This window comes from Engystomops pustulosus, chromosome 6 (genome assembly GCF_040894005.1).
Source record: "Engystomops pustulosus chromosome 6, aEngPut4.maternal, whole genome shotgun sequence".
NCBI classification, from domain to species: Eukaryota; Metazoa; Chordata; class Amphibia; order Anura; family Leptodactylidae; genus Engystomops; species Engystomops pustulosus.
Genome location: NC_092416.1, coordinates 187,992,180 through 188,013,871, shown reverse-complemented (window position 1 = coordinate 188,013,871; position 21,692 = coordinate 187,992,180). Strand labels below are relative to the sequence as shown.

The window sequence follows — 21,692 nt, the reverse complement described above, 5'->3', positions numbered from 1 at the left end:
ATTTAATAAGAAAATGTTTTTATTAAAAAGTTACACATTCAGAGGCTCCTCTGACAACACTTCATGGCCGCGCTGCTCCGGTGAGGGAGGTAGTGTGGAAGCAGGAAGGAATATCTACAAGGAGGAGGGGCCAGGCAGAAGCAATCGTCTGCAGAGCCGAAACAATCCATTTATAGGGTCTGACCCATCCCCTCAGTCCCGCTGTGGAATCGGGGGCTGATCTATTCAGATAATACGGGGGGAGGGTCCTGCGCTGACCACACCCCCACGCTGTACTGACCCAGCTTTCCCTCTTCACTGCTCACGTGTTCTAGAACATTCCGCAGCTCAGAAACCAACATTTTATTAAGTGTTCATCCAGAAGTTGTTTAAAAAAAAATCCTCCCCCACCCCTCCCAGGCTCCGCCTACCACAGACCCCTCCCCCAGAGGTTAAGACGATCACAGTCGCCGCTTTTTACTGTGTGTCAGCTGGTGCAGGTCCAGTTCGTATTTATCGGGGAAGGAGAGGTCGCAGAGGTCACAGCGGTGTTCTGGCCCCGCCGTCAGGGGCAGTTCGGGGAGGCAGATGGTGGTGGTCCCGCACAGGCTGACCGGGCACTGGATCCTGCCTGCGTTTTTCCCGTACTTGAAGCAGTTCCGTCCCTTGGGCCTGGGGTCGTCCTGTGGCATCCAGGTGGAGGAGGTGGTGCCGTCCTGAGCGATCCACAGGTCAGAGCTGGGGGAGTCTGGACACTGCTCTCCGGCCTCTGCAGGGAAAGAGACAAGAGGGAGGAGTTATGGGGGTCCTTAGGTCTGTGCCCCACCAATACACTCCCCAATCATACAAACTCTTTACCTGGGGAGTCACTTCTTCCTGGGGAGGGGTCTCCTTCCGGGGTGTCACATCTCTTCGGGGAGGGGTCTCGTGTTTCTGGGGTTTCACTTCTCACAGGAGACGGGTCTCTCTCCGCGGAGGGGTCTCTTTCAGGAGTGTCGCATCTCTCCGCGGAGGGGTCTCTTTCCGGGGTGTCGCATCTCTCCGCGGAGGGGTCTCTTTCCGGGGTGTCGCATCTCTCCGCGGAGGGGTCTCTTTCCGGGGTGTCGCATCTCTCGGGGGAGGGGTCTCTTTCCGGGGTGTCGCATCTCTCGGGGGAGGGGTCTCTTTCCGGGGTGTCGCATCTCTCGGGGGAGGGGTCTCTTTCCGGGGTGTCGCATCTCTCGGGGGAGGGGTCTCTTTCCGGGGTGTCGCATCTCTCGGGGGAGGGGTCTCTTTCCAGAGTGTTGGATCTATCGGGGGAGGGGTCTCTTTCCGGGGTCTTGCATCTCTCCGGGGAGGGGTCTCTTTCCGGGGTCTCATTTCTCTCTGGGGAACAGTCTCTTGCTGGGGTGTCACTTCTCTCTGGGGAGGGGTCTCTTGTCTCTGGGGTGTCAGGCTCAGCAATGTCCTCATCATCATCATCTAGACAGAAATGTTAGATACTGAATATGGAGCAAAAGAAGCGTCAGCTCTGCGGCAGGAGCGGGGTCTTACCTGGGGAGGGGTCCATGATCACAATGTCCATGTCTTCATCTTTCTCTATTTTTATTTTGGGTTCATCTAAGAAACCACAAAGAGAAAAGGACACACGGGGTCAGCGGGGAGAAGGAGGAGCCGTGCAGGGTGCACAGCGGAGGAGGCAAGACGAGGAGATGACAATGGTAATAGGGTCAGCAAAGAGGGTGATGAGACGACGCAAAGGGTCGGCAGGGTGTGGAGGAGGTGATGAGACGACGCAAAGGGTCGGCAGGGTGTGGAGGAGGAGACGACGACGCAAAGGGTCGGCAGGGTGTGGAGGAGGAGACGACGACGCAAAGGGTCGGCAGGGTGTGGAGGAGGAGACGACGACGCAAAGGGTCGGCAGGGTGTGGAGGAGGAGACGACGACGCAAAGGGTCGGCAGGGTGTGGAGGAGGAGACGACGACGCAAAGGGTCGGCAGGGTGTGGAGGAGGAGACGACGACGCAAAGGGTCGGCAGGGTGTGGAGGAGGAGACGGCGACGCAAAGGGTCGGCAGGGTGTGGAGGAGGAGACGACGACGCAAAGGGTCGGCAGGGTGTGGAGGAGGAGACGACGACGCAAAGGGTCGGCAGGGTGTGGAGGAGGAGACGACGACGCAAAGGGTCGGCAGGGTGTGGAGGAGGAGACGACGACGCAAAGGGTCGGCAGGGTGTGGAGGAGGAGACGACGACGCAAAGGGTCGGCAGGGTGTGGAGGAGGAGACGACGACGCAAAGGGTCGGCAGGGTGTGGAGGAGGAGACGACGACGCAAAGGGTCGGCAGGGTGTGGAGGAGGAGACGACGACGCAAAGGGTCGGCAGGGTGTGGAGGAGGAGACGACGACGCAAAGGGTCGGCAGGGTGTGGAGGAGGAGACGACGACGCAAAGGGTCGGCAGGGTGTGGAGGAGGAGACGACGACGCAAAGGGTCGGCAGGGTGTGGAGGAGGAGACGACGACGCAAAGGGTCGGCAGGGTGTGGAGGAGGAGACGACGACGCAAAGGGTCGGCAGGGTGTGGAGGAGGAGACGACGACGCAAAGGGTCGGCAGGGTGTGGAGGAGGAGACGACGACGCAAAGGGTCGGCAGGGTGTGGAGGAGGAGACGACGACGCAAAGGGTCGGCAGGGTGTGGAGGAGGAGACGACGACGCAAAGGGTCGGCAGGGTGTGGAGGAGGAGACGACGGCGACGCAAAGGGTCGGCAGGGTGTGGAGGAGGAGACGACGACGACGCAAAGGGTCGGCAGGGTGTGGAGGAGGAGACGACGACGACGACGCAAAGGGTCGGCAGGGTGTGGAGGAGGAGACAACGACGACGACGCAAAGGGTCGGCAGGGTGTGGGGGAGGAGACGACGACGACGCAAAGGGTCGGCAGGGTGTGGAGGAGGAGACGACGACGACGCAAAGGGTCGGCAGGGTGTGGAGGAGGAGACGACGACGCAAAGGGTCGGCAGGGTGTGGAGGAGGAGACGACGACGCAAAGGGTCGGCAGGGTGTGGAGGAGGAGACGACGACGCAAAGGGTCGGCAGGGTGTGGAGGAGGAGACGACGACGCAAAGGGTCGGCAGGGTGTGGAGGAGGAGACGACGACGCAAAGGGTCGGCAGGGTGTGGAGGAGGAGACGACGACGCAAAGGGTCGGCAGGGTGTGGAGGAGGAGACGACGACACCAAGGCTCGGCAGGGTGAGGAGGAGGAGACGACGACACCAAGGCTCGGCATGGTGGGGAGGAGGAGGCGAAGACAATGGAGTGACGGTTTAAAGGAGGAAACGACGCAAACGGTGGGCAGGGTGAGGAGGAGACACAGCACATGGTCGTCAGAATGAGGACACGACGACACCAAGGGTCGGCAGGGTGTGTAGACGGTGACGACGCAAAGGGTCGGCAGGGTGACGAGGAGGAGACGACACAAAAGGGTCGGGAGGACGAGACGCCGCACATGGTTCGGCAGAATGAGAAGACGATGGCACAAAGGCTCGGCAGGGTGAGGAGACGACGCACATTGTTAGCAGGGCGGGGAGGAGGAAGAGATGGTGCACTGGGTCGGCAGGGCGGGGAGGAGGAAGAGATGGTGCACTGGGTCGGCAGGGCGGGGAGGAGGAAGAGATGGTGCACTGGGTCGGCAGGGCGGGGAGGAGGAAGAGATGGTGCACTGGGTCGGCAGGGCGGGGAGGAGGAAGAGATGGTGCACTGGGTCGGCAGGGCGGGGAGGAGGAAGAGATGGTGCACTGGGTCGGCAGGGCGGGGAGGAGGAAGAGATGGTGCACTGGGTCGGCAGGGCGGGGAGGAGGAAGAGATGGTGCACTGGGTCGGCAGGGCGGGGAGGAGGAAGAGATGGTGCACTGGGTCGGCAGGGCGGGGAGGAGGAAGAGATGGTGCACTGGGTCGGCAGGGTGTGGAGGAGGAAGAGATGGTGCACTGGGTTGGCAGGGTGTGGAGGAGGAAGAGATGGTGCACTGGGTTGGCAGGGTGTGGAGGACATTACGCCCAAGGTCATCAGAAGAAGGATGAGAGCTCAGTAGTGTCATCAGTGAAACAGAAGTGTTGGATACTGAATACGGGGGGAGAGAAGTGCTAGCGCTGTGGCAAGAACAGGGTCTTACCCGGGAAGGGGTCCATGATCACAATGTCCAAGTCGTCTCTTTTTCTTTTGGTCTCATCTACGAATTCACAAAGAGAAGACACACAGGTTCAACAGGGAGGAGGAGGCGGCCATCTTTACATCTACATGATCTGTTTATCTCCCACCACTATATGTGATCAATTTCAAAAAATCAGATGGGGGAGGCTCAGGGTGGGCAAGAGGGAAAGCCGGGCAGGGGTTGGCAGTGGGAGGGAAGAAATGACGTGCAGGGGTCGGTAGGGGGAGGGAAGAAATGAGGTGCAGTGGGAGGGAAGAAATGCCGCGCAGGGGTCGGTAGGGGGAGGGAAAAAATGATGCTCAGGGGTCAGCAGGAGGCGGCGGCGGGAGCACCCACTATATGACAAACTGGATTTAGAGTCTCCTAAGCCCTTCTCAGGTTGTATCTCATCAGATACCGATGTATTCTGGCGAGGTATAAGCTGTATTGGAAAGGCCTTGTCCTCAGGGATTTGCACATTTTTATCCACATTTCATCTAATTCCTCCACAATAGTGACCCCCATCGAAGCGGGACAATGCCAAGGCCTGGACACCTGAAGAAGCAGCTTTCTGCACCATCTCCATCTTCTGCCTCCCGTGCACCACCCGGATATCTCCAAGCAATTCTTACATTAGTACATAGGTACATTAGTTTCCTATAGCAGAGAGAAATGACACCATCCGGGATAGCGAGCTACTGGCCATTAAACTGGCCTACGAGCGCCCCGCCCCCCGCGCCTGACAAGCGCGGGGGGCGGGGCGGGTTACATTTCCGACCTGCTGAGAAGAATGTGAAGGCCAAAGTCCTGTCTCCTTCATTTGACTCTTCTAACCAACTTTACGACCTTTAACATGTCATATTCTCGTATTGAGTCCATGACTCCGGTCCGGGTAAGTAATATCCAGAAGGAGGAGGATTGTGTCTTGTGCACACATCTCCAAGCTGCCCGGTCACTCTGGAGCACTCACGATTTTGGAGCGGATCTAGCGTCACTTTTGAGTAATTAATGTGAAGGACTTTGTCTCTACTTCTCCAGTTGTGCACAGAACAAAACTCCTAAGAACCAATCAGCGGACTTCTTACAGTCCTGGGCAGCGCATTGCGATGGACGGACCTCCCCGTCTCTTGGGTTGGTGGGGGATTGGCCCAGGGGCACCACATCTTTCACCTGCACGGTCTTCCTCATCATCAGATCGAGGTGTCCCTCTCAGACCCTCCGTCACCTGCCTGATGTGATCCTGGACTTCTCCATCCAATGGCCCTGGAGGAGCGAACAAACCACATCCACCCGTCAGGATAAGTGGACGAGTCGTCTTCCTTGGGCCGAGTTCTCGTTCAATAATCATTCTCCATGGTTTATGGACCTCGGATTCCCCTTCCAGATCTTCTGGAGTTCCAGCTCTCAAGGAAACAAAATCTCCAAACCTCCTGAGGAAGCCCAATGGTGGCAGACAGAGGTCTCCTCCGGGAGGTGCCGGACAACTACCCCCATCATGAAGAAGCCCGATGGTGGCAGACAGGGGTCTCCTCCGTGAGGTGCCGGACAACTACACCCATCATGAAGAAGCCCGATGGTGGCAGACAGGGGTCTCCTCCGTGAGGTGCCGGACAACTACCCCCATCATGAAGAAGCCCGATGGTGGCAGACAGGGGTCTCCTCCGTGAGGTGCCGGACAACTACCCCCATCATGAAGAAGCCTGATGGTGGCAGACAGGGGTCTCCTCCGTGAGGTGCCGGACAACTACCCCCATCATGAAGAAGCCCAATGGTGGCGGACAGGGGTCTCCTCCGGGAGGTGCCGGACAACTACCCCCATCATGAAGAAGCCCAATGGTGGCGGACAGGGGTCTCCTCCGGGAGGTGCCGGACAACTACCCCCATCATGAAGAAGCCTGATGGCGACAGACAGGGGTCTCCTCCGGGAGGTGCCGGACAACTACCCCCATCATGAAGAAGCCTGATGGCGACAGACAGCGGTCTCCTCCGTGAGGTGCCGGACAACTACCCCCATCATGAAGAAGCCCGATGGCGTCAGACAGGGGTCTCCTCCGTGAAGCAGCTCCATCCTATAAGCTCCTGCTGTCCCTACTGCAGCCCCTGGTCCGCAATCCCTACTGCAGCCCCTGGTCCGCAATCCCTACTGCAGCCCCTGGTCCGCAATCCCTACTGCAGCCCCTGGTCCGCAATCCCTACTGCAGCCCCTGGTCCGCAATCCCTACTGCAGCCCCTGGTCCGCAATCCCTACTGCAGCCCCTGGTCCGCAATCCCTACTGCAGCCCCTGGTCCGCAATCCCTACTGCAGCCCCTGGTCCGCAATCCCTACTGCAGCCCCTGGTCCGCAATCCCTACTGCAGCCCCTGGTCCGCAATCCCTACTGCCGGCCTCCTGCATCAGTTCTGGTTCCTATTGGCCCAGAAAGGACTGTGGGAATCTCTGGACATGAAAGAGGATGGAAAGTTCTATCAACTTGTGGACTGAAAAAGTTTTGGTCCTAGAAGTCGTCCTCCTCCTCCGCGGGGTGTGTGTGGGGGGGGAGGTGACCTCTCGCCCCGCACTGGGAGGAGCCGGAGCGTCAGGGTTCCTGATCTTTCCATGGAGACGCTTTATACCGGATCAGATCTGTTATCACCTGTGTATGACCCGGCTTTGCCCTTTGACCCTGTGTATGACCCCCGCTTGTTCCTGTGCCCCTGCTGCTGTCTACACCGGAGAACACGGAGAGGGGCAGGGGTAACACCCCTCAATGTGAGGCCCAAAGCCCAACCAACTGGACGGCACCGGGGGGGGGTCCACAAACCACTGAGCTATTTACATCCGAAAGGAAGTCGCACAAACTATCAGCACCCCCCGGCCCCCCATTGTCCTCTCCATCGCACCCGACACGGACAGATACATATGGACCAGCGCCGGGATCAGGATGAAGATTACAATAGCGAGTCCAGTGTCATTATACAATAGGGCGGAGACTCATCCAACAAAGAGCGCCCCCCCAGCTCACAGGCAGAACGTGGTACTACAGCTGTGTCCATGTGTCTGAGGAACCTGACTGTGTCACTGACATCATAACCTGAGGTGCGGCGCCTCACCTGGCCGCGCTGGGGATGACACCGGGCTCTGGGGAACATCCGCCCGACCCCGGACGTGTCTGACCCCTGTAACATAAGTACACGCAGGGTTAAAGGAATAGTCCCAGCAAAACATAACGATAATAGGTCCCGGACAACTACCCCCATCATTACTCCTCCCAGGCCAGTGCTCCTGTATGACTACCCCCATCATTACTCCTCCCCGGCCAGCGCTCCTGTATAACTACCCCCATCATTACTCCTCCCCGGCCAGCGCTCCTGTATGACTACCCCCATCATTACTCCTCCCCGGCCAGCGCTCCTGTATGACTACCCCCATCATTACTCCTCCCCGGCCAGCGCTCCTGTATGACTACCCCCATCATTACTCCTCCCCGGCCAGCGCTCCTGTATAACTACCCCCATCATTACTCCTCCCCGGCCAGCGCTCCTGTATGACTACCCCCATCATTACTCCTCCCGGCCAGCGCTCCTGTATGACTACCCCCATCATTACTCCTCCCCGGCCAGTGCTCCTGTATAACTACCCCCATCATTACTCCTCCCGGCCAGTGCTCCTGTATAACTACCCCCATCATTACTCCTCCCCGGCCAGCGCTCCTGTATAACTACCCCCATCATTACTCCTCCCCGGCCAGCGCTCCTGTATAACTACCCCCATCATTACTCCTCCCCGGCCAGCGCTCCTGTATAACTACCCCCATCATTACTCCTCCCCGGCCAGCGCTCCTGTATAACTACCCCCATCATTACTCCTCCGGGCCAGCGCTCCTGTATGACTACCCCCATCATTACTCCTCCCCGGCCAGCGTTCCTGTATGACTACCCCCATCATTACTCCTCCCCGGCCAGCGCTCCTGTATAACTACCCCCATCATTACTCCTCCCCGGCCAGCGCTCCTGTATAACTACCCCCATCATTACTCCTCCCAGGCCAGTGCTCCTGTATGACTACCCCCATCATTACTCCTCCCCGGCCAGTGCTCCTGTATGACTACCCCCATCATTACTCCTCCCCGGCCAGTGCTCCTGTATAACTACCCCCATCATTACTCCTCCCCGGCCAGTGCTCCTGTATAACTACCCCCATCATTACTCCTCCCCGGCCAGCGCTCCTGTATGACTACCCCCATCATTACTACCCCCCGGCCAGTGCTCCTGTATAACTACCCCCATCATTACTACTCCCCGGCCAGCGCTCCTGTATAACTACCCCCATCATTACTCCTCCCCGGCCAGCGCTCCTGTATAACTACCCCCATCATTACTCCTCCCCGGCCAGTGCTCCTGTATAACTACCCCCATCATTACTCCTCCCCGGCCAGCGCTCCTGTATAACTACCCCCATCATTACTACTCCCCCGGCCAGTGCTCCTGTATGACTACCCCCATCATTACTACCCCCCGGCCAGTGCTCCTGTATGACTACCCCCATCATTACTCCTCCCCGGCCAGCGTTCCTGTATGACTACCCCCATCATTACTCCTCCCCGGCCAGCGCTCCTGTATGACTACCCCCATCATTACTCCTCCCGGCCAGCGCTCCTGTATGACTACCCCCATCATTACTCCTCCCCGGCCAGTGCTCCTGTATAACTACCCCCATCATTACTCCTCCCCGGCCAGTGCTCCTGTATGACTACCCCCATCATTACTCCTCCCCGGCCAGTGCTCCTGTATAACTACCCCCATCATTACTCCTCCCCGGCCAGTGCTCCTGTATAACTACCCCCATCATTACTCCTCCCGGCCAGCGCTCCTGTATAACTACCCCCATCATTACTCCTCCCCGGCCAGTGCTCCTGTATGACTACCCCCATCATTACTCCTCCCCGGCCAGTGCTCCTGTATAACTACCCCCATCATTACTCCTCCCCGACCAGTGCTCCTGTATAACTACCCCCATCATTACTCCTCCCGGCCAGCGCTCCTGTATGACTACCCCCATCATTACTCCTCCCCGGCCAGTGCTCCTGTATAACTACCCCCATCATTACTCCTCCCGGCCAGCGCTCCTGTATGACTACCCCCATCATTACTCCTCCCCGGCCAGCGCTCCTGTATAACTACCCCCATCATTACTCCTCCCCGGCCAGTGCTCCTGTATAACTACCCCCATCATTACTCCTCCCCGGCCAGCGCTCCTGTATAACTACCCCCATCATTACTCCTCCCCGGCCAGCGCTCCTGTATAACTACCCCCATCATTACTCCTCCCCGGCCAGCGCTCCTGTATAACTACCCCCATCATTACTCCTCCCCGGCCAGCGCTCCTGTATAACTACCCCCATCATTACTCCTCCCCGGCCAGCGCTCCTGTATAACTACCCCCATCATTACTCCTCCCCGGCCAGCGTTCCTGTATGACTACCCCCATCATTACTCCTCCCCGGCCAGCGCTCCTGTATAACTACCCCCATCATTACTCCTCCCCGGCCAGCGCTCCTGTATGACTACCCCCATCATTACTCCTCCCGGCCAGCGCTCCTGTATAACTACCCCCATCATTACTCCTCCCCGACCAGCGTTCCTGTATGACTACCCCCATCATTACTCCTCCCCGGCCAGTGCTCCTGTATAACTACCCCCATCATTACTCCTCCCGGCCAGCGCTCCTGTATGACTACCCCCATCATTACTCCTCCCAGGCCAGTGCTCCTGTATAACTACCCCCATCATTACTCCTCCCCGGCCAGCGTTCCTGTATGACTACCCCCATCATTACTACTCCCCGGCCAGCGCTCCTGTATAACTACCCCCATCATTACTCCTCCCCGGCCAGCGCTCCTGTATGACTACCCCCATCATTACTCCTCCCCGGCCAGCGCTCCTGTATAACTACCCCCATCATTACTCCTCCCGGCCAGCGCTCCTGTATGACTACCCCCATCATTACTCCTCCCCGGCCAGCGCTCCTGTATAACTACCCCCATCATTACTCCTCCCCGGCCAGCGCTCCTGTATGACTACCCCCATCATTACTCCTCCCCGGCCAGTGCTCCTGTATGACTACCCCCATCATTACTCCTCCCCGGCCAGCGTTCCTGTATGACTACCCCCATCATTACTCCTCCCAGGCCAGTGCTCCTGTATAACTACCCCCATCATTACTCCTCCCCGGCCAGCGTTCCTGTATGACTACCCCCATCATTACTCCTCCCCGGCCAGCGCTCCTGTATAACTACCCCCATCATTACTCCTCCGGGCCAGCGCTCCTGTATGACTACCCCCATCATTACTCCTCCCCGGCCAGTGCTCCTGTATGACTACCCCCATCATTACTCCTCCCCGGCCAGCGTTCCTGTATGACTACCCCCATCATTACTCCTCCCCGGCCAGCGCTCCTGTATAACTACCCCCATCATTACTCCTCCCAGGCCAGTGCTCCTGTATAACTACCCCCATCATTACTACCCCCCGGCCAGTGCTCCTGTATAACTACCCCCATCATTACTACTCCCCGGCCAGTGCTCCTGTATAACTACCCCCATCATTACTCCTCCCCGGCCAGTGCTCCTGTATAACTACCCCCATCATTACTCCTCCCCGGCCAGCGCTCCTGTATGACTACCCCCATCATTACTCCTCCCCGGCCAGCGCTCCTGTATGACTACCCCCATCATTACTCCTCCCCGGCCAGCGCTCCTGTATAACTACCCCCATCATTACTCCTCCCAGGCCAGCGCTCCTGTATGACTACCCCCATCATTACTCCTCCCCGGCCAGTGCTCCTGTATAACTACCCCCATCATTACTCCTCCCCGGCCAGTGCTCCTGTATAACTACCCCCATCATTACTCCTCCCCGGCCAGCGCTCCTGTATGACTACCCCCATCATTACTCCTCCCCGGCCAGCGCTCCTGTATAACTACCCCCATCATTACTCCTCCCCGGCCAGTGCTCCTGTATAACTACCCCCATCATTACTCCTCCCCGACCAGCGCTCCTGTATAACTACCCCCATCATTACTCCTCCCCGACCAGTGCTCCTGTATAACTACCCCCATCATTTTGGTCGGCCATGTATTGGGCTTTAGGTTACATAGAACCGTCTGGTACCAGTGGGTGGTGCTGGGAGCTCCCCATAGCCTCTCCCCATGACTCTTCTCTGCTCCGTGTCACATGGGACTTCGCCTTCATCATTTATTACTTCAGACACAGACATGACCCGTCTCCCCCTCCTGCCCCAGTGGTTCGGCCCTCTGCCCCCCCCTCACCTGCGGGAGCCGGGGTCCTGGTATTCGGAGGGGGGTCCTCGTCCTCCTCATCCTCGTCATCATCTGAGATTAGAAAGAAGATGATAATAATAATAAAACCTCCATTAAAGGGGCGGTGTCAGGGCTCCGCCCACTCCCGGGCTGGACCTCCCCTTTAAGCCGCACCTGAGGAGCAGCTCATCTCCAGGACCTGCAGATCTTCTCTCCGAACTTCTTCTTTATCTGCAGAAAAGGAACAAAACTGCGTCATCAGAGCCCAAACCCGAGAAGATCCGACCCCCCCCCCCCCAAAGATGGCGGCGGCCTCACCTGGCGGGAGCGTCTCCGGGCTCTGGAGGAAATCAAAGGGTCCCCCGAAATCTATGTCCTCTGAAACATAAGGAGATGATTAATGGGGTGACCCCCCCTCATCACCCGACACTGTGCGGACCCCTCATAGCCCCTGGCAGAGTGCGGACCCCCCATAGCCCCCGGCAGAGTGCGGACCCCCTCATAGCCCCCGGCAGAGTGCGGACCCCCTCATAGCCCCCGGCAGAGTGCGGACCCCCTCATAGCCCCCGGCAGAGTGCGGACCCCCCAGACCCCCTCATAGCCCCCGGCAGAGTGCGGACCCCCTCATAGCCCCCGGCAGAGTGCGGACCCCCTCATAGCCCCCGGCAGAGTGCGGACCCCCTCATAGGCCCCGGCAGAGTGCGGACCCCCTCATAGGCCCCGGCAGAGTGCGGACCCCCTCATAGGCCCCGGCAGAGTGCGGACCCCCTCATAGGCCCCGGCAGAGTGCGGACCCCCTCATAGGCCCCGGCAGAGTGCGGACCCCCTCATAGCCCCCAGCAGAGTGCGGACCCCCTCATAGCCCCCGGCAGAGTACGGACCCCCTCATAGGCCCCGGCAGAGTGCGGACCCCCTCATAGGCCCCGGCAGAGTGCGGACCCCCTCATAGCCCCCAGCAGAGTGCGGACCCCCTCATAGCCCCCGGCAGAGTGCGGACCCCCTCATAGCCCCCGGCAGAGTGCGGACCCCCTCATAGCCCCCGGCAGAGTGCGGACCCCCTCATAGCCCCCGGCAGAGTGCGGACCCCCTCATAGCCCCCGGCACAGTGCGGACCCCCTCATAGCCCCCAGCAGAGTGCGGACCCCCTCATAGCCCCCGGCAGAGTACGGCACTTACCAAACTTGTGCCTCCGGGTGTCCGGGTAGGGCTCGGTCTTCCCTCCATCTACAAGAAGAAAACGGGAGCTGAAGTCTCCATAGCAACCCCACAGGCCCCGCCCCCACAGCACCCGTCATACCCGAGACCCCGGTATAGTCTAAGCTCTTGGGGGGCTCCTCCACCATCACGTGCTTGTAGTTCTCCTCGTGGTCCTCGATGTAATCCCACTCATCCATGGAGAAGAAGACCGCAACATCCCCCACCTTGATGGGAACCTGAGGGGCAAAGGGCAACGGGAGGTCACATGACCAGACCCCACCCCCGCACAGCGTCACATGACCAGACCCAACCCCCCAACACAGCGTCACATGACCAGACTCCCCACCCCCGCACAGCGTCACATGACCAGACTCCCCACCCCCGCACAGCGTCACATGACCAGACTCCCCACCCCCGCACAGCGTCACATGACCAGACTCCCCACCCCCGCACAGGGTCACATGACCAGACTCCCCACCCCCGCACAGGGTCACATGACCAGACTCCCCACCCCCGCACAGCGTCACATGACCACTCACCTCCCGGATCATGTTGTAGAACTTGCTGATGTGCGCGTTCTTCTTCACCACCGTCCAATCCTGAGGGAGAGAGAAGAGGAGAGGCTCCAGATATATCCCCCGGTATATACCCCACCCATATATATATGTACACCCCCCCTCGGGCCTCACCTCTCCGGTATATACACATGACCCCGGTATATACCCCCCCCTCGGGCCTCACCTCTCTGGTATATACACATGACCCCTGTATACACCCCCCCCCCCTCGGGCCTCACCTCTCCGGTATATACACATGACCCCGGTATATACCCCCCCCCTCGGGCCTCACCTCTCCGGTATATACACATGACCCCGGTATATACCCCCCCCTCCCCTCGGGCCTCACCTCTCCGGTATATACACATGACCCCTGTATATACCCCCCCCCCGGGCCTCACCTCTCCGGTATATACACATACCCCCTGTATATACCCCCTCCTCGGGCCTCACCTCTCCGGTATATACACATGACCCCTGTATACCCCCCCCTCGGGCCTCACCTCTCCGGTATATACACATACCCCCTGTATACCCTCCCCCCCCCCCCCCCCCTCGGGCCTCACCTCTCCGGTATATACACATGACCCCTGTATACACCCCCCCCCCCTCGGGCCTCACCTCTCTGGTATATACACATACCCCCTGTATATACCCCCCCCCCCCCGGGCCTCACCTCTCCGGTATATACACATGACCCCTGTATATACCCCCCCCCCCGGGCCTCACCTCTCCGGTATATACACATGACCCCTGTATACCGCCCCCCCCCCCCCCGGGCCTCACCTCTCCGGTATATACACATGACCCCTGTATACACCCCCCCCCCTCAGGCCTCACCTCTCCGGTATATACACATGACCCCTGTATATACCCCCCCCCCCGGGCCTCACCTCTCCGGTATATACACATGACCCCTGTATACCGCCCCCCCCCCCCCCGGGCCTCACCTCTCCGGTATATACACATGACCCCTGTATACCCCCCCCCCCTCCTCGGGCCTCACCTCTCCGGTATATACACATGACCCCGGTATATACACATGACCCCTGTATACCCCCCCCTCGGGCCTCACCTCTCCGGTATATACACATGACCCCTGTATACCCCCCCCTCGGGCCTCACCTCTCCGGTATATACACATGACCCCGGTATATACATACCCCCTGTATACCCCCCCCTCGGGCCTCACCTCTCTGGTATATACACATGACCCCTGTATACCCCCCCCCCCCCTCCTCGGGCCTCACCTCTCCGGTATATACACATGACCCCGGTATATACACATGACCCCTGTATACCCCCCCCTCGGGCCTCACCTCTCCGGTATATACACATGACCCCTGTATACCCCCCCCTCGGGCCTCACCTCTCCGGTATATACACATGACCCCGGTATATACATACCCCCTGTATACCCCCCCCTCGGGCCTCACCTCTCTGGTATATATACATGACCCCTGTATACCCCCCCCCCCCCGGGCCTCACCTCTCCGGTATATACACATGACCCCTGTATATACCCCCCCCCCCCGGGCCTCACCTCTCCGGTATATACACATGACCCCTGTATATACCCCCCCCCCTCGGGCCTCACCTCTCCGGTATATACACATGACCCCTGTATACCCCCCCCCCTCGGGCCTCACCTCTCCGGTCAGCACGGACACGATCTCGGCGGTCTGGTTGAGGAGGCGCGTGGTCTTCTGTTTCTGGGTCCGGGAGGTGAGTGGGGCCTCCGCCAGATGCTGCAGGAGGGAGACCTTGGGGGCAGGAGAGGACAGGTCACCCTCCACTCACAGCCAGAGCTGCAGCTACACAGGAGTATAACACTCACCAGGACGTTCTCCAGGGACCACAGGGCGCGGCGGTTCTCGTCGGCCGGTTCCCCCGGTCCGGGTGCGGTTCCGTCCGCTTTGTTCTTGATGACTTTGCGGATCCCCCGGTGTACCGGCCATTGACGTCCACCAGGGGCTCCTTCGGGGGCACCGGGGTCCGGTTCTGTCTCCCCCCTTGGTTGCGGCGGACGCCCTCTGTGGGCTTCTTGGGAGGGTCTGGTTTGGCTGGTGGCCCCGCCTCCTTCTTCTGGGCAGGGGCTTTGGGGGCGGCGGCCTTGGTGCTGTCGCTCTTCCTGGTGGGTTGGGGCTTCTTCTCCGGTTCCGGGGGCTTCCAGTCCTGCAGAGGTCGGGGGAAGACCCCGGGGAACAGGGTGGGCACCGCGTCGTGCTTCAGCACTATCCTGCTCCCATGGGAGGTGTAACTGCCCGGTGCAAAGTGGGCGGAGCATATCCGGTATTTACCCGTCCGAGACTCCTCGCAAACTTTGGCGGCAAAACTGTCCAAGTCCCCGAGGTTCTGTCCAATCTGCTGCAGCCAAAGCCTAACCCGAGCGAGCTCCCGGGGGAAGACGTGCATGGTCAGCAGGGGGGCCGAGGACTTCATCCCCGTGTAGTGCGTGCAGCCCTTCACTATACAGCTCGGCATCGCCCCCACCTGGAGGGAGAGAGAGAGCGCAGGTCAGAGCAGTACATAGCAGTGCGGGGCAGTACATGGCAGTACATAGCAGTGTGGGGCAGTACATAGCAGTGTGGGGCAGTACATAGCAGTGTGGGGCAGTACATAGCAGTGTGGGGCAGTATATATTAGTATATAGCAGTGTGGGGCAGTATATTGCAGTCAGGGGCAGTACATAGCAGTGTGGGGCAGTATATATTAGTACACAGCAGTGTGGAGCAGTATATATTAGTATATAGCAGTGTGGGGCAGTATATTGCAGTCAGGGGCAGTAAATAGCAGTGTGGGGCAGTATATATTAGTACATAGCAGTGTGGGGCAGTACATAGCAGTGTGGGGCAGTACATAGCAGTGTGGGGCAGTATATATTAGTACATAGCAGTCAGGGGCAGTACATAGCAGTCAGGGGCAGTATATATTAGTACACTGCAGTGTGGGGCAGTATATATTAGTACATAGCAGTGTGGGGCAGTATATATTAGTACATAGCAGTGTGGGGCAGTATATATTAGTACACAGCAGTGTGGGGCAGTATATATTGGTACACAGCAGTGTGGGGCAGTATATATTGGTACACAGCAGTGTGGGGCAGTATATATTAGTACACAGCAGTGTGGGGCAGTATATATTAGTACACAGCAGTGTGGGGCAGTATATATTAGTACACAGCAGTGTGGGGCAGTATATATTAGTACACAGCAGTGTGGGGCAGTATATATTAGTACACAGCAGTGTGGGGCAGTACATAGCAGTGAGGGGCAGTATATATTAGTACACAGCAGTGTGGGGCAGTATATATTAGTACACAGCAGTGTGGGGCAGTATATATTAGTACACAGCAGTGTGGGGCAGTATATATTAGTACACAGCAGTGTGGGGCAGTATATATTAGTACACAGCAGTGTGGGGCAGTATATATTAGTACACAGCAGTGTGGGGCAGTATATATTAGTACACAGCAGTGTGGGGCAGTATATATTAGTACACAGCAGTGTGGGGCAGTATATATTAGTACACAGCAGTGTGGGGCAGTATATATTAGTACACAGCAGTGTGGGGCAGTATATATTAGTACACAGCATTGTGGGGCAGTATATATTAGTACATAGCAGTGTGGGGCAGTATATATTAGTACACAGCATTGTGGGGCAGTATATATTAGTACACAGCAGTGTGGGGCAGTATATATTAGTACACAGCAGTGTGGGGCAGTATATATTAGTACATAGCAGTGAGGGGCAGTATATATTAGTACACAGCAGTGTGGGGCAGTATATATTAGTACACAGCAGTGTGGGGCAGTATATATTAGTACACAGCAGTGTGGGGCAGTATATATTAGTACACAGCATTGTGGGGCAGTATATATTAGTACATAGCAGTGTGGGGCAGTATATATTAGTACACAGCATTGTGGGGCAGTATATATTAGTACACAGCAGTGTGGGGCAGTATATATTAGTACACAGCAGTGTGGAGCAGTATATATTAGTACACAGCAGTGTGGGGCAGTATATATTAGTACACAGCATTGTGGGGCAGTATATATTAGTACACAGCAGTGTGGGGCAGTATATATTAGTACACAGCAGTGTGGAGCAGTATGATGCACAGGAGCAGTAACATGCAGGGGGCGCTCATGCCGGGACACTGGCGGCTCCGGGGCCTCACACACCTGAGCGGAGCAGCAGCGGCAGGAGGAGACCGGAGCAGCAGGAGCGGAGATCCCGGGGAGAGCGGAGCGCGGGCAGACAGGACTCTGCAGAGATCTAATGGAGGAGCGTCAAGTGACAGGGACAGGCCAATCAGCCCACAGCAGCGGTCACATGGTACAGCCACAAGAGAACACAGGGGGAAGAAAACATTTCGCGTAATGACGGGAAATGGTCTCCAACAAAATGGCGGACAAAAGCCATAACAGCAGACAAACAGCAGAGGGCGCCAGGACCGGACACGGTGTAATAGATCTCACTGATCACAAGGAAGAAATGTGACTGACAATTACTGCTGGTTCCCTATTTATGAACCAGAACCAAGCTGCAGGAGAGTGATGGTTCTGGTGCTGGTCAGTCCAAACAGCCAGAAACCCATGTGTACACGGACAGCGCTGAAGAACGACGCAATCAGGGCCCCCTTAGCCGCACTCCATGAACATAGGATGAGGCTGACACAGAGGGTACAGGAGAATCGTCTAGTACGAGGGGCCACCAGACCTTCATTAGACCGACATGGGCCCATGTCCGCTCCTCGGGGCTACATCCCTTCCAGTGATACAGGAGCCGGAGGATTAGACATTTATGGAATACGGTGTCTGTAGGATACAGGGTGTATAAGGGTTCGCAGACGGTGATCGGAGAAGTCAAACTCCACAAGCGGAAGGAAGCGGTTCCATTGTTCTGTCCGTCCATTTGTCTCCAGAAGAAATGCGGAGGAGGACAGAGAGATTTCTTAGGAATGGTAACATAGAGGGATAGTGGGATCAATCCTAGCCCTAAGTCTATCCCCAAGTCTGAGGTCAATACGGACAGATGGGGCCATGGTCAGGATGACCCGATTATAGAGAGCCCTCAGGGCAGGGTCACTCATTCTTCCGCTCCTGGAGGAAGTGTAAGGGCCCAGGAATGGGGATGACCCTGCAAATCCGAGTCAATCAATCGCACCATCTGGGCTTGGCTGGCAGGGGGGGTTGGGGGGTGTACGGAGGGTTCATCCTATAGTTTTTAATTTCTCATGGTCACCAAAGAAGCAATCCAGACCCTGAGATGGAAAATACTACTTTACAGCAAGAGGTGCTGCACCAGCTTCGGGCTGACATTGGGTGAGAGCGTGGACCTGGTTAAGTCTATTTAGATACAAGGTCTACGGGGACAGTGGCCCAGAGACTGGCCACCTTCCCTGCTTTCCCTTCCAATTGCCCGGCTCGCCCTAGGCAGTGGGTAGACCACTAGAAGAAGACAAAGACAAGACAATACAAGCAGATAAGAAAAGTATCAACGAAGTACAAAATCACAAGACAGAAGAGTAGTCTGAACACAAGCCAAGAGTCATAATACCTAATGATAAACTTAGCTCTGCTATATCTCAAAAACTTCACAGTTATCTGCATCATACCCCTGCAGCGGGGTTATTATAACATATAGCGATATATACGGGCACTATAATGTCTCAGTGTCACACATCATGTGCTCCAGTCACAGCCAGAGCTGCATACACGGGGCGGTCAGTGGAGCTGAATCCATATTCTACTATATATTGTATAGATAAGTCTTCTGCTCTCCTGGTGATTTGCTGTACGGATAGAACTTCTTAAAGGGACGCTCCACTGAGCAATGTCTTATTGTGGAATAAAGCACCAGGCTACCTCCCTGTGTCGTGTCTCACTATCGCCCCCTGTGGATGTACCCAGTATAACAATCACAGCTTTACAGGGGCAGATCTTATGTGCAGAGAGGATGATCCGGGCTGGGGGCTGTCATGGGGGGCTTCACCTTCATCTATACAGACCCCAGACCTTCATATAGACCACAGATTGTTTGGGTCCCTGCTGCCCCACAGCGAGGGGGCGTCTACACTCACATTAACAATGGCCAATGGAGCGACATCGATGACGTTCTTATAGTGTGCTCCACTATCTGAGCACCAACCTGTACAATTTAAGGGTCACATATGTTTATTTATTAAATTTAGTTCTTAGTCTCAAGTTACATCCAAAAACACATGGACTGCAGTAGGTCCCCACCACAGCCCCGGAGGAGGCAGACCGGAGACGCGTGGCTGGGGTGGTCGTGGCCTCGCTGGGGATCCCAGTAGTCCTGTCCTGATGAAGGCCCAATCCACATCTGCCGGGGCGAGCAGGGTGTAGGAAGAAGAGGGAGGAGGCTGCGTGGTGACAAGGTTCCCTCTGGGGCGCTGCCGGTGTAGGGGACAGGACCCCCCATGATGGCAGAGGCTTATCCTAGGGACTCGCACTCGGAAACAAAGATGATGCAAGAAGTTACAGCTCCTATTATTAGAGACAGGTCAACAGCAAAAACCGACTGTGCCGCTTTCCTACCGCTGAAGTGCAGGAGAACTTACCTGGTCTCAACGGTAGGAACTACTACCCCAACAGTAGTCTGCAGGACTCTCATCAGAAAGAACCAAATCCAGAAGGACCCAGAAAGCAGGGATGAGCCTGCACCTCTAGCCTCCAGGACTCAGCCTCTGGAAAGTCCCAGGGAGTCGGCCAATAAGTCAGCCGAGAGCAGGTAGAACCGTACAGAACAAATTCATTAGAATTACGTCTTTGGTTACTAGGCAAATGTTATTATGTGTTATAACTTAAGGTTCTGCACCCGGGGACTAACAATCCACATGTAACATATGTCCTTGGGAGAGTCCCTTGTGGAGAAGGACCTGGGGGTAGTAGATCATAAAAGAGATAACAGCACAATGTCAATCAGCTGCCTCTAAAGCCAGCAGGATCTTGTCATGTATCAGCAGTGTCTGGACTCTGGGGATAGGGATGTAATATTACCACTATACAAGGCACTGGTTCCCCACACCTGGAATATGCTGTCCAGTTCTGGGCACCGGTCCATAAAGAGGAGGCCCTGGAGCTGGAGCGGGTTCAACAAAGAGCCACAAAAATGATAAGGGGTACGGAGGGTCTGAGTTATGAGGAAAGATTAAAAAAAAATAGATTTATTTAGTCTGGAAAAGAGACGACTACGAGGGGACATGATTAATGTATATAAATATATATTTGGATCTGATGGGAAACATTATGTTCGTTGACAAACTGGAAAAAGACTGAACCCAAAGTGTGTAAAGAAGTCAGTGACAGGCGGTGGAGGAAGTGTCAGGGTTTGGGGAATGTTTTCTGCAGCAGGAACCTCTCATACAGCTACATGGCAGAGGGACTACAAGTATCAGAACCTTCTACATCACGCGGCTCCTTCCCTTCATCATCATCAATCAGCAGCAAAACGGGTCACACAACAAAAATGGTCACAGCCCAAGTCCTGATCCTCCGGGAGCATATGGGGGGGGGGGGAGGTGGAACACTGATGCTGGGCGGATGATGGGGGTGGTTGTGCCTCTTTTGTTCTCAGGGTTTTATGTGATTACAAATATGGGGAGAGAAATGAGAACTGGACCTCACACGTCATACAAGGATCCGGCGCTGATCCGATACATTTAGTTACATTTTGATCACGTTGCAGAAGCCACTGACCACGTCACGGTGACCACGCTGTAGCAGGTCCCGCTATTAGCTGCGACATCACATGGCAGCACCAGCACCCAGCAGCCCCCATACTGACAGGCATAGCCCCCATGGCTCCGGGTCCCCCCCAGCACCATAGAAGCAGCAGGGGCCGTGCAATACCGCACCATGTGAACGGGTCTTGAATACTCACTGATCCGTGTGTAGATGGCACATAGCAGAACAGTGAGTATTCAAGACCTGCTCACATGGTGCGGTGTTGCACGGCCCCTGCTGCTCCTATGGTGCTGGGGGGGACCCGGAGCCATGGGGGCTATGCCTGCCAGTATGGGGGCTCCTGGGTGCTGGTCCCTGCTGGTGCTGCCATGTCATAGCATAGGGACCCCCTACAGCGTGGTCACCGTGACGTGGTCAGAAGCTTCTACAATGTGATCAGCATGTAACTAAATGTATCGGATCAGCGCCGGATCCTTGTATGACGGGTGAGGTCCAGTTCTCATTTCTCTCCCCGTGTGGTTTTATGTGCTTACAGGCTTTTGCAGAAAGATAAAAATGTGACTCCGCCCACTTGTCACATTATAATAATGGGTGACCATGATGCTGTGGGCTCCATACACACAGCGAGGTGTCAGGATTGTACACGATACTAGAGCGAGTGTGCCGCCTCCTCACATCATCTTACTCTACCTCAGCACAGCATCACATGGGCCTCAGCACAGCATCACATGGGCCTCAGCACAGCATCACATGGGCCTCAGCACAGCATCACATGGGCCTCAGCACA

The 21,692-nt window shown here is 56.8% G+C and overlaps 1 protein-coding gene across 2 annotated transcripts; it reads right to left on the bottom strand.

The window, feature by feature from the left end:
- Positions 1-7: 7 nt before the first annotated feature.
- LOC140065180 (uncharacterized) lies at positions 8-15,611 on the bottom strand. 2 transcript variants are annotated; one of them, XM_072112751.1, is made up of 13 exons: positions 15,026-15,611; positions 14,838-14,951; positions 13,171-13,230; positions 12,732-12,867; positions 12,611-12,658; positions 11,753-11,812; positions 11,609-11,665; positions 11,444-11,506; positions 7,227-7,292; positions 4,120-4,176; positions 1,513-1,578; positions 838-1,440; positions 10-748 (listed from the first exon to the last, which is right to left on the bottom strand). In XM_072112751.1, exons 1-13 carry the CDS (start codon positions 15,473-15,475, stop codon positions 441-443), a joined length of 2,088 nt encoding a protein of 695 aa, XP_071968852.1. In that variant the 5' UTR covers positions 15,476-15,611; the 3' UTR covers positions 10-440. The 2 variants fall into 2 exon arrangements, with proteins under 2 accessions (XP_071968853.1, XP_071968852.1); XM_072112752.1 differs by lacking the exon at positions 7,227-7,292 and having other exon boundaries at positions 8-748.
- Positions 15,612-21,692: the final 6,081 nt, after the last annotated feature.